Genomic DNA, 12732 nt, shown 5'->3' on the forward strand with positions numbered 1-12732 from the left:
CATAGATTTTACAGTGTGATGGCATCTTGTAGCAATTTTTGAGGGAGAATCTATTGCCTATTCATGTTTCACCTCGGGTTTTGGGCTGAAAATGTCAAGGATAAGTTGTCTGAGTGCTCTGACTGTTGAGTTCAGCGCTACAGCCCAGGGCTGTGTCTGCTCAGCAGTGGAATTTGAGTGGGGTGGAATGAGCACAGTGCCTCCAACCAGCCATCCAGCCTTTTGTGTCCTGATGTTCATGGATGGCATTGGCAGGAGCAGTACAGAGGAATTCCTAAAGGAATTGCAGAAAACAGCCTAATAATGCTTTTTATAATGGTTTGTGCACTTCCCTTGAGATGGTGGTTACTGGTGCATGTTTGAGGGTTAAAACCCAGGCAGGAGAGTCTGAGGGAGGAATCCTGATGAGGACAGTGAGAGGTGGCTGGGAGCAGGGAAATACTGAGGACAGAATTGTTCCTGCTCCCTGCAGTTCTTGCTTCAGTTCAGCTGGAGCAGTGGGCATCCAGGCAGTGGGATGTGATTGCCAGCTTAGCATCAGGCATGTTCTTTCTGCATGCTGCTTCCTTTTCCTTCCTTTCAGTGAGCTAAAACCACTGAATCCTACTTTGTGCACAAAAGCATTTAAAACACTGAGGTATGGGCAGCTGTGGAAGCTTTCAATGAGGGAGATTTTGCCCTAATGATTACAGGTATAATGTAGGGAAGGGGGATAGGGGGAAGAATTGCTATGTTGGGTATGGGAAGCTGTGGAAGCTTTCAATGAGAAAGATCTTGCCCTAATGATTACAGATATAATGTAGGGAAGGGGGATAGGGGGAAGAATTGCTATGTAGGCTCTGTAAGGCTCCTAAGACAGGCTCCTTCTCCAGAGCACAATTTATTCTGGCTTTACATCTCTGTACTGTGCTTTAATTATTGTGAGTATTGTTGGAGCTCCAAGTTGAATTTATTGCAATAGTGCTGGCAAGCAGCACAGGATGCTGGGCACAGCTCTGGACTGGGACTGCAGAGACTTGCCTCTGTCTCTGCCACTCACTAGGCAAGATGTTCTACCTAATAAATAAATCTCCTCTCTATTTGTAAGAAATAGCTCCAGCTTCTAGTAAGGTCTGTAAAAATCATCTAGAATGTATTGCACTGCTTGATGTGGGGGATCTAAAATGTTCCAATTTGTCTCTATTACAGGTTTGTGGTAAAAATGGTGCAGAAATACCAGTCCCCAGTTCGAGTCTACAAATACCCTTTTGAGCTCGTCATGGCAGTGAGTAACACTCAGCACTTTCCCTGCTCCAGCTGCTCAGGGCCAGCAGGAGGTGGGGGACTGTGGGTTTGGCTGGATGTCTGTGACAGTCCTAATGCAGGGACAGAGCCTCAGCTCCCCTCCTCCAATTTTCCAGGAAAAATAAGGATCAGTGTCTCATTATTAAGAATGGCAGCTTAGTTGTTAGAGGAAAAAAAAAAAACAAATAAACAAGAAAATCCAACCTTATGTAATTATTCTTTGACAAGGAAGGGAAAAAAAAAATGACATTGTTAGGCAGGGTCAGTTTGTGGCCAGACACCTTCTTTGCCATATCACCAAATGCCACTCAGTTCAAAATCTGTCCAGATGTGATCCCAATCAGCACTGTAGTATAATTGTATCTACAACTGGATTCTGAGTAATACTGAGCTTTTTGATTTGGTTAAAGGCTGGAAATCTTTGGAAAAATTGTTCTTCCCCATCCACTCTGTGACTGAATTGTCAGGAGACCTCTCTCCAAATCTTGTGGTTTCCACAAGGGGCTTGAAGGCTGTCATTGAAGTTCATTCACTGGTGGTGCAGAAGGCTGATATTGACCATGGGAGCTGCTTTAGGCAGAGTTTCTTTTCAATATTCTGGACTTTGTCACAATTAGCTGTGAGTCAAATACCCTTCTCAAAGGTTTGCTGTAGCATTTCGAGGGCAGCATTTGGTGTTGTTAGAGGAGCTTGCTTATGGGATCTAGCAAGGTTTTGTTTTGTAATCTGCTGGGCATTTCAGTCAGCTGAAGGAATGCCCAGGTTTGGTGTTTGCCACTTTTAGCTTGCTGCTTCCTCCACTGCCTGTTCCCAGTTCCTTTAGTTTATGGGAGCCCAGAATGAAGGTGGGAAGCTGCAGCTGTTGCAGACAGCTGATGTGATTCCCATGAATGGAAGGGAGAGCCTCTATTGAGTTCCTCTTGACAGTGTGGCCTCTTCAAGATTTCTGAGAAATTCATGCCTTAAGATTTGTTTTATCTGAAACAGCCTCCAACCTTTTATTTTAACAGTTAAAACTGGGAGCATCAGTTTGTTCCTCATTGTGAACAGGAGACCCCAAAGGCAGCAGCAGCTGAGAGTGGTTGCTGCTTGCTTTGCTCTCTGATCATCCAGATGAACGCTGCTTTTGCTGACAGTTGAGCTTCTTCCCAAATCCACCCTTTTTTCCCCCACTTTTACCCAGATTGGCCATGTCTGTTCACAGCTAGACCAGTAATGTGCCACAGAATTGCCCTGACCAGTCTGGGGCTGATGTTTGTGGCAGTGGAGCTTTCCTGGCTGTGCTCTTTGCTCTCTCCGTGCATCCTGTGTAGAATAAGACACCAGTGCCTGTGATGAAGATCCTGGGAGTCTTTGCTCCATGCACACCTCTCCACATTCCTGTTGTGTCTATTACCAGGATAAAGCTACCACCAGATGCTCCTCAGTCGATTGGCTGCTAATTGAGGAGGGCTGCCTTGAGACAAATCCTTTGTAAGCTTGTTAGCACATGTCTAAAGGCCAGGGGCTGGTAGGCTTAATTCTGCAGTGCTTTAAGTTTATTTGCTTTCAGTTTTTCAGCATAACAGAACTTAAAATTCCCTGGGAATTGAGGGCTGGGGTTGTAAATGTCATCCTTTATTGTTCAGCAAATCTTAGCAAAGTTGTCAGTGCTTTTTCTTATGAACAAATTCCTTTTCCAGGGTCACCCAGCAGACTGTGCTGTGGAGTAGGGAGCACAAAATAGACCCCTTAGCTCCCCCCACGATGTCCTGTGAAAATCCTGTGTTCCCAGCAGGATCTGCTGTTGTCAAGCAGCATTTCAGCCTTGTGGTGGTCGGTGCAGGCTGAGCTGGCTGCAGGGCTGGCTGCAGGGCTGGCTGCCACCGTTCAGTGCCACCGTTCAGTGCCACCGTTCAGACGAGGCTCCCTCCCGTTTGTGTGGAGGCAGCGCGGATCTCACGGATCTCACGGAGCTGTCAGGTACCAGCTGTCAGTTGCTGGAAGTTTTGCAGGGAAGAGTGGGTGTGCAGTGAAGCTGTTTTGCTCCTCAGCACGTGGCATTGCTGTTAATCTCCTTCACCATAAATCTGACAGCAGCTTCCTCAGCACTGAGATTCAGCTGCTTTCATCTTTTCCCCTCAAATGCTGTGTGGGAACCTTTGGAGTGCCGAGGTCTCAGGCTGTGGTAGGGAAGCAGAGGTTGCAGGGTGATCTCAAGACACCCCCATGTTTTACAGATCTCTGGGCACCCTTCAGCCTGATACTCTTGTGCTTAATTCCTCACTGGGAAGGGTCATCCCTCACAACACAGCCTGAACAGAACACAGGAAGGAAGTTGGGAAAAGTATTTTTCCCTCAGAACCTCCTGTGTTTGGACCCTAGAAAGCAGTGGGTGTGCTTTACTCACATAGAAGAGCTTGAGAAATAGGGCTGTCACAGCCAAATTTGGCAAGCTGTTCCCTGTTTCTGGGCTCACACACATCCCAGGCCCTTTGTGGAGCCCACCCCCAGGAACAGGGGTTCTCCTCCTTGCCCTTGTGCAGAGGCCATGTGTGTGCCTGAGGCTGTGCTCAGGGATGAGCTGGGGCTTTTCCTGTGATATCTTTGTTACCTGTGTCAGGGTAATTGTCTCTGGATTTATACTCTGCCCTTTGCTAATGCCCCTGCAGCTTGGGTTGGAGCCTTTGCAGGCAGGAGATTTGACGTGTATTCCAAGTCCTTGGAAGAACATTCCCCTCCTTGCTCTCTTTGCCAGTCCTGTGCATCTGAGGAGGTAAACGGGAATCAGCTTAACAAGTCTTTTCTTGTCATTTGGGAGTTCTGATTTTTTTTCTTTTTTCTTGTCCTTCCTTCTAAAACAGATTTAAGCAAAGGCTGTTTTTTCCACACCTGTCCAAGGTCAGTCTAGTCATTTCCACCTGCTTTGTTCCACAAAAAAAAAACTTGGATTCACATTAATGGATCAAAAGTATTATGCTCTTCAAACACATATTCAGTAGCCTGACCCCTTTATACCTTATACTTGAAAAGAACCTTGACTTCTGTTGGGCTTTGTTATCTTGTCATGTTTTTCCTTTCTATTTTATCTTTTTTGTCTGTGTCCTCTTTTAAATGGAGCTATTCCTCCAATGGATTGTCCATGCCTCTCTGGGCCTCATCTTGTCTTCCCTTCAATTAGATCAGTAGATTTGACATTGCATGTCTTCTAATTTTATCTTACAGCCAAGAAAATTCCCAAGTATAAACTTACTTTTAATTTTCTTTCTGTTGTAGTTGGAAAGCTAAAAGTGATTTTTTTTATGTTATAATGAATGAAAAATCCAGAAGAAGAGGTACCTCTGCCACATATGAGTGATGCAAATATTTGTGAGCCTTCTGTGATGTACTGGGGAGGAGAATTTGGTTTGGGTGAGCGAGTCCAACATGCAGGAAATGGCCAAGAGAGAGACATATTGCATATTTAATGTTATTTGCAGTGAATTATTAGGTTAGATGAGATGGCTGGGGCTGGAGGGTTTCAGCTTTGAACGTGGTAGGGAGTTGTGTTCCTGTTGTTTTTAGTAGTGCCTCAGCCCTTCATGCTCAAGGTTGACACTGACCATTTTCACACACTTTAGGGGATTTATAGGGTCAGGTCCCTAAAGCTACAGGTTGGGAATAACCCCCCAGAGACCTTACAGGGTCTTTTGTATGTGATGGATAATTTCAGTTGCTGCATTAGTGGTGCAGATGAGAAATCTCTGACAGCACTCGTCAATGATTTGCTCCTCTTGCCACAGTGCACTTCATGTTCAGCTCTCACTGCTAAGAGCAGTTTATGGCTTCTGCTGCAAGAGAGGGATCTTTCTGCACTACTCTATAAAAATAAGTCATGATTTGGGGAAAAAAGAACAAAGATCAGGCACTGGGAGGTTTGCAGGAGCATCAGCTCCCATTGCCTGTGCAGTTATATTTTGTGCTTGAGACAAAACTGCTGTGGAGCCCCACACACATGTGCCTGATGTGAGTCAGTGCTGCTTTCTGCTTGACCTCATTTCTTGGTGCTGCCCAGGGCATGTGCTGACACATATCTGTGCAGCTGGGAGCCCGAGCTCTTGGACACACACATGGGAGCCTTGGTGGGTGCTTCTGGGCTGCCTGAGTGCTGCTCATCAGGCCAGGCCAATTCTGCTCCTGCAGCCAGAATTTGGCAGGGGGTGGCTCCTCTGGGGTACCTCTTTGGTGTGGGGTGTTTCTCATCTCCAGCATCACTCAGAGTCTCTGACAGACCTGTGGCAGCTCAGGAGCCCCCTGCCTGGCTCTGCAGGTGAAAGCTGCAACATCTCAGCTCCTGGCCTGCACTTCCAAGCATCTCCCTGACTCTTCTGGTTTTAGTGATGATTCAGTGTTCTTTGAATCACAGAACAGTTTGGGTTGAAGGGACCTGAAAGCCTATCCCATCCCACCCCTGCCATGGCAGGGACACCTTCCACTGTCCCAGGCTGCTCCCAGCCCTGTCCAGCCTGGCCTTGGGCACTGCCAGGGGTCCAGGGGCAGCCACAGCTTCTCTGGGCACCCTGTGCCAGGGCCTGCCCACCCTCACAGGGAACAATTTCTCCCCATCTAACTCTGCCCTGTGGCAGGGTGAAATCATTCCCTTTTGTCCTATCACTCTGTGCCCTCATCCAAAGTCCATCTCCAGATTTGTAGGTCTCCAATGTTCTTTACATTTAGTTGATCTGCAGTTTTTTATTTTGCAGGTAAGACAAAGTAGGAAATTAACACTGCATGGTTCTGTTTCAGCTCGGTATAGTTTGAGTGTCAGAGGTTCTAACAAGCTGAGTGACAAGTTTAATTCAGGCTACAAATGCTGCAAGCTTATTTAAAGTCAGAATTTCCTTCTCATGGAGTAAGCAGCAGAAAGATTCCTTCTCCATCATCTCTACTCTCTCCTGCTGCACTCAGGGTCATACCCATGGACAGCAAACATCCATGGTCCCAATGTGAGATGTCTCTCTCTCGTGCCTGACTCTCAGGAGCAGTCCCAATGATTCTCACTGGATTTGGCAGAGGTCCTCACTGCTCTCCCTCAGCCTCCTCTGCACTGGTTGCTCACTGGCAAAGCTTTTGCTCCTCTCCAGCAGCTGAGGATCTGGCCCAGGGTTACATGCAAGAGTCACCATCCAGGACAACTAAAATCCAAATGCATCACTCGTTTCACAACCATCTTAACATTCTTTTGTCCCCAGTGTTAGGAGGTTTGTAGATGCAGGCTAATTGAAAACAACTCCTTGCTGTTTTGGCTGTCAGGCTTAGCTGGAGGAGAAGAAGCTCTGAATGCTGGAGGTCAGGTCCTGACAGGCAGAATTGCTTTCCATACACTTATTCAAACTTATTTTCCTTTTCAGCATCAACATGTTAAAGTTTTTAGATTTAAAGTACCTTTATTTAATGACTTCTTCCTGTTGCCTTTAGCAGATTGAATGTATGAAGAGACTGTTTAAATCCTGGTGTGCAGGGTGTGCTCTCCTCCCCAATGCTGTGGTGTCTTAAAGGGTTTGATTTTTCACTGGCTGATGAAGTGATGCTCCTGCAACAGAACCTCTGAGCCCCCTTTTGCTGCTTAACACCCAAACAGCTCAGGGTGTGCTGGGAACAGATAAATGCTGTGAGAGCTGGACAATGCACAAGCAGGCTGATGGCTGGCAGGGGTCACATCAGCTCTGTGGGTTTGTCCAGAGTGACAGCTCAATGTGTGTGTTCACAGCCCAGCCAGGCCTCAAAGGCTGCTGCTGTCTTGCTTCCTGAGTGCTGCAGATTGTTTGTCAGGTCACCTACAGTGCCATGGCCCTGATGCACCACAGAGGACACTTTGGGGGGCTCCTGAATGCCAAGGTGGAGTTCCAGGCTGGAATGGCCCCATCTGGGGCTCCAAGTTGTTGTCACTATTATGGTATTGTCACAGCCTGGTTTTAAATAAAGAAAAGTAGAATTTTAACTAAAATATTTGATGCTGGCTCATAGCCTCTGCTTTAGAGTGTGAGCTCTGGAGCCAGGAGAGCATTTGCTGCAGGGAAGCAGAGCAGCTCCTGGCATCTGGAATCCTCAGGAGCAGCAGTGCAGGCACAGAGGGAGCAGCCAGGGAGGTTGGAGTGGAGCTTTCAGTGCAGCAGCTGCAGAGTGCCAGGGGAGAGGATCCTGCTGCCCTCTCTGTGGGTGGCTGCAGTTGGCACAGGGAAGAGCTTTGCTGTGTCCAGTGCTTGGGAGCTCCTTTGCAGGTGCTGTGATGCAGGTAATGGCACAGCTTTTAGAAATTTTGAAATTTTGAGAAATTTTAGAAATTTTGAAATGCTATTGCTGGGTGGCAGGGCCCTGGAGATGGAGAGAAAATCAATGTGCAAGGGGGAAAAATGCTTCAAAACGGGTGTTCTTTGGTGGTCAACCCATGCCAAACATGACATGAAATGTCTTGATAATAACCTAAGCAGTTAAGAAATTAAGAAATCCCTGCAAAGCAGGATCTGCTTTATTTTTTGTTTATTTGTATATTTTGTTTATTTATTTGTTATTGATTGTTACATGTTATAGGTGTATGTTACAGATTTTTATTGATGTATAGATTGTTGGGTATATAAAACTTGACAATTCCCCCTTGGATGTGCATGGTCTGTCTGCAGCCATGGGCTGTGCCAGATATTTTAAAGAAGGCAGCTTCCCTCGTCCCTACTTTTTGCTGTGTTTGGAAGGTGAGTTTGCTGTGACTGCCAGAAGCTACTGGGTTAACATTTTATGCACTTAGAGATAATCTAGTGTTGACTCAAGACATGATGCTTCAGTGTGACTTGAAGGCTTGAAACTCTGCTGTCAAGATACACTAAAAATATCCCCTCATCTTCCTGCTGAGCAGCATTTGGCAGCAGGAGCTGGGGGTGATGCTGTGTGTGCCAGCTGGGCTGGCTCTGCACTGGGGGCTCAGCCCCAGGCCCTGCCACCTCCTCCCTTGGCATGAAGCAGATTGGGAGTGAGCAGTAGCTGGGGAAGAGCTGACATTTCTCCTGGGACCGTGGTGTGGGATGGTTCCCCTCAGGTGAGCAGGAGGTGTTTGGTGAGTGCTGTTTGTCCCAGCTGCTGGAGGATGGAAGAGCTTTCTGGGAGGCACTGATGGAAGAACTGCTGGAAACATTGCACATCACCCTCAGTGTGTTGTGTGGTGAGGGCAGAGGTCTCTGGGAGCTCTGCCACTGCTCAGACTCCATTTGCTGGGCAGGATGGTGCTGACCATGGTGTGACTGGAGAAGGTCTGCACTAATTCCAAGGTCTGTACAGCTTTACTCACCTTTTCCAGCTGCAGCATGGAGGTAATTTCCTTGAAGGATGGGTTTGGTGTCAAGCTTAATCTGGCTGGTGCAGGGATGGCAGAGCTCTGAAGGGAGTTCCAGTTCAGAGGCACAGCACAGGGAGACACCTCCAGCTCTGCTCTGTCACCTTTATCTCATCTTCCAGTAGTGACCAACAGACCCTTCTCTACTGAATGTGTAGGTGCAGAAGATAAATTATAAACTCTTCAGCCGGGACTAAAATGGGTGGTAAAATTTAGAATCATAATTAATTCTTACACCTCAACCAATATGGGCTTGTTTAGCTGCTGAGCACAGTGACCTTCCCAAGTTTGGCCCTGAATCATGGCCAGTTTGTATAAATTCTCACAGCAGCTTCTGGCAATGACAGAGTGTCCTTCTGAGTAGCCATTAGTTTGTGAGCCAGCCTGTTTGATTTTGGGGTGAATCATCAAGCAGTAAATGTGTGATGTGACACTTGACTGCTGTGTTTTGCTCTTTCAGGTGTTAATCACACCAGATCTCTGCTTCCTTGCCTTCCCATTTTGGTTTCTCTCTCTCCACACTGGGCTGTGACAAGCAGCGGTTCCTGGATAAGGTGTCACTTCCACAGTTTTTTGTAAAGGCCAAAGCCTTGTGCTGTTGGTGACCCCAGCTGCCCCACACAGAGTTCCTTCCCCAGCAGAGGAGAGAAGAAGCTGCAGCAGGACAGCTTGAATGGGATATTGTTCCTTCTCAGCCAGGAGGTCAGGCACGTTGGTGCTTCCTGGGAGGGCTTTGTGCAGCTGCAGGGCAGGGCCTGGCTTTAGGAGCTTTGCTGTGGCCCTCAGTTGTGCCTCTATTTCAGTAGATGCTGCTGCTCCCTGAATTGTTTCTTTCACCAAAATCTGAAGGAATGAGGCAAATTCTTGGCTGTAGTCCAGGCTGAGATAACACTGGGTCAATGTTTGTAGCCTGGGTGCTGTTGTCCCATGCGCTTCTCGCTGGCAAACCTTTATCCTCTGGCCAACAGAAGTGGGGTTTTATTTTCCCTTGGGCCCCAAACACTTTTGCTGTGCATACTCTGCACCTCCTGGAAATAGAGTTCTCTCTTCCCTGAATCAGTGCCTTTCTGTACCCTAAATATGCATTTTGTCCCTCCCACATTGTTCCTTGTATATTTTTTCTTACTTTGTGGCTAGTGGGAAGCTGGGATCTGATCTGTTCAAAGCACGTGGATTATTGTGTCTGGTGTGTGCAGACTCTGTGGTTCCCTTCAGCACTGAGACCAAGCAGTGGGAGGAACTGCAGGATGAAATTCTTTTTTCCTAGAAGGCCTGAATCTGCAGAGGAATCTTTATGTATCATTAAAGCTGCTCAAAAGCTGCTCCAAAGGCATCCACTTCCTACTTAAAAGTGATGAGGTGTCTTCATCTTGCTTCTCATCATCTCCTTTCAAAGGGATGATGATCTGGGCATCTTCAGCTCAAAACCTGGTGTTGTACCTCCTCCTCACTTCCCTTCCTCTGAACACAGGAGTTCCTTTTTCCTGGCAACCTGCACATGGCTGTAACATGACCTTGAGGAATCTCATTAATTAATACAGATTTAAACATTGTCTGGTCGTGAAAATTTGAAGTGTTTTAGCACAAGGATGAAGTCTTCTCCTTGTCACATATTTGTGTAATATTGACTATAAATTCTGTCTACATCAGGTAATACTGCCTATAAATTCTGTCTACATCATCACAATTAAGTTTCTTTGTGCTCCACACAAAGCAGTTTCCCCCTCACAGCTCAGGTACTCTTGGAGATCCCATCTCACAGAAGCTGCCCCTGGAAGCACATGGAAAGCATCAGGACCCAGGAGGGTGGAGGGAGTTGCCTCAGGGTGTGCAGGGGGTTTGGCTGCTGAGGTTTTGTTTCCTGCAGTAATTCAGTGGTTACATGGCCCTGTTGTTGTGCATTCCTGAGGTCTCTGTGGTGTAAATTGATTTCAAGGTCACTTCCTAGAAAACCTTGCCAAGGAGAAACAGGAGTAGCTGTTAGAGAGATCCTGCCCCGGCCATGTCCCGTGGCTCCTGCAGGAGCAGCAGTGACACAGCTCCTGAGGTGGAGGGCAGGAGCACTCTGGCACTGTCAGGATCTCTGACACCTGGGGGTGTGCAGGGCTTGCAGAGGGCCCTGCTCTGCAGGGGAAGGGGCTGAGCAGGTGGAGTGGGGGGTGGAAAGGAGGGTAATTTCCTCTTTTCTCTGTGGCTGTGAGGCTTTAGAATGGCATTTTTGGGGTTTGACGCTTGTGGATTTGTATAATTTGGTCTTGTTTGGCATGTGGCTGGCCTTTGGAGCACTGTCTTCTCACAGATGTGGGGTTTGTACTGGTTCCTGAGGATTTAGCCAGCAGTCCAGAACACTTCCAAGCATGGCTTCTTGCATTGATCTCAAGCTCTCCTCTCACAAGCTGATTTTCACTTTTCAGTGTTGGTGCATAACCCATTTGGGATGGATATTTACCAGAGCAGGTAAAACCACTTGGATGTATTTCCCAGGAGATCACAGGACAAAAGCTTGGTCAGAGCACTCTGCAGATTACACAGTCAGCTGTATCACTGTTAATGATTGCTCCTTGTAATTAATCATTTGGCAGCTTCAGTGGCACTAAGGGATCTTTGTTGGGATGCAGAGGTCACTGTAACCAGTTGGAAACATCCTCATCCTAGTTTGGGCTCTCTTCAGTGTGAAAGGAAAATCTGACACTATTGAACCTTTGAGATCTTTAACTTTCCTGCATGTTTTAACTTTTCAGCTAGAAATTGTTTCACTGGGTTTTTTTTCATTTAATTTCTTCTTTGTTGAATTTTTTCATTCCAATGAACTGAATCTAAATGCTTTTTTTTTTTTTTTTAATGTTTAGATGCACCCAAAATAATTGATTAGTTTTAAGCAAACAATCTTGATGAGTTCTAACAGATTCCAGGTCTCTCTGTCTTCACTCAGCCCTCTTGTGAAATTGAATGTGTAATTTCAGTTTCAGGACTGCAGGGATTTAAATGACTCTTGGAACTGTTGGTCACAGTCCACTACAACAAAAGCACTGATTTTTGCAACAATTCTTTTGTCAGAAATCTGTGGAAAACCAACTTGATTCAGGGAAGGACACTGGTCCTGAGCCAGCACCTCTCGTGGAATGGTTGGTTTGGGTATGAGGTGTTAATCCCAGTGGGGTTTACAGGAAGGGAGGGAGTGGCTTCATGGCAGCATTAATTTTAGTATATATATATTTGTTATATATCTGATTCTGATGTTATATATCTGATTGGAGACTTTAGTCATCCCAGTGTCAGTCTGAAGTGCAGTCCCACAGTAGGGCTTTAACACCCAGTGCTGGCACAACACTGCTGTTGTTCCTTCTGGGAAAGGAGAGGCACAGAAGGGAGAGACAAAGCCTAGTTCCTGTATCCTGCTCAGTGCAGAGTTCCTGCAGGAAGGAGCTGAAAGAGCAAGTGCAGGCAGCCAAAGCATTAAAACAATTAATACTAAATACTCTGTGCCTTTCATTTCTCTGGGATGTTCTGTTGTCCACCTTGGACTCTGCAGAATCCCAGAGGAGGAGACATAACAGCTTTGTGATGGCTTGAAAAAAATCAAGTATTTCTCTGTCTTTCTAAGCTCCCTCAGTTTCCCTGTTGCAGCAAAGGGCTGTTGCACAGAGAGCAGGATTTTGCTAAGAGGATTCCTGGGTGCAGGAATGGGCTGCTCTCTGCTCAGCTCAGTCTGCAGGGATGGAAAGTCTGGGTGCTCAGGGAACAGCTTTGCTGTGACTGCAGCGTGGGGCTTCAGCTGTCCTTCATGTGATCTCAGGCATCTTCCCTGCTGTATTTTTAGAGCTGTTGTGCAAAGAAGATTAGCAAAGGACTTAATATCGACGTGGATATGGATTCTTTGTCAAATATGGCAGTGTTGCCCCTATTTAGGCAATGTGTTTGGGCTCGTGTCACAGTTATATCACCAGGCTGTGCCCTGCCATGTGCCTCTGCCCTGGCTTCTCTTCCTGCTCCAGATGTTGTTTAGCTGACTGAAAAAGTGGCTGCACTCTTAGTCCTGGTCTTAGTTTTGCTGGATCTAATGACAGTTTATTAGGGAGCCTGTTTCCAGCTGGATCAAGTCCATA

At 46.7% G+C, this 12732-nt stretch overlaps 1 protein-coding gene across 1 annotated transcript in view; it reads left to right on the forward strand.

Annotated features, from left to right (window-relative positions):
* SEC14L5 (SEC14 like lipid binding 5) overlaps positions 1 to 12732 on the forward strand; it is a 38810-nt gene that overhangs the window by 4624 nt on the left and 21454 nt on the right. The window contains exon 3 of the mRNA XM_071444537.1: positions 1189 to 1264. Coding sequence (XP_071300638.1) covers positions 1202 to 1264 — 63 coding nt within the window. The 5' untranslated portion in view covers positions 1189 to 1201. The remainder of the gene's footprint in view (positions 1 to 1188; positions 1265 to 12732) is intronic.

Source organism: Agelaius tricolor, unplaced genomic scaffold, assembly GCF_023055355.1.
Source record: "Agelaius tricolor isolate 1412-34295 unplaced genomic scaffold, bAgeTri1.0.p SCAF_19, whole genome shotgun sequence".
Classification (NCBI taxonomy): domain Eukaryota; kingdom Metazoa; phylum Chordata; class Aves; order Passeriformes; family Icteridae; genus Agelaius; species Agelaius tricolor.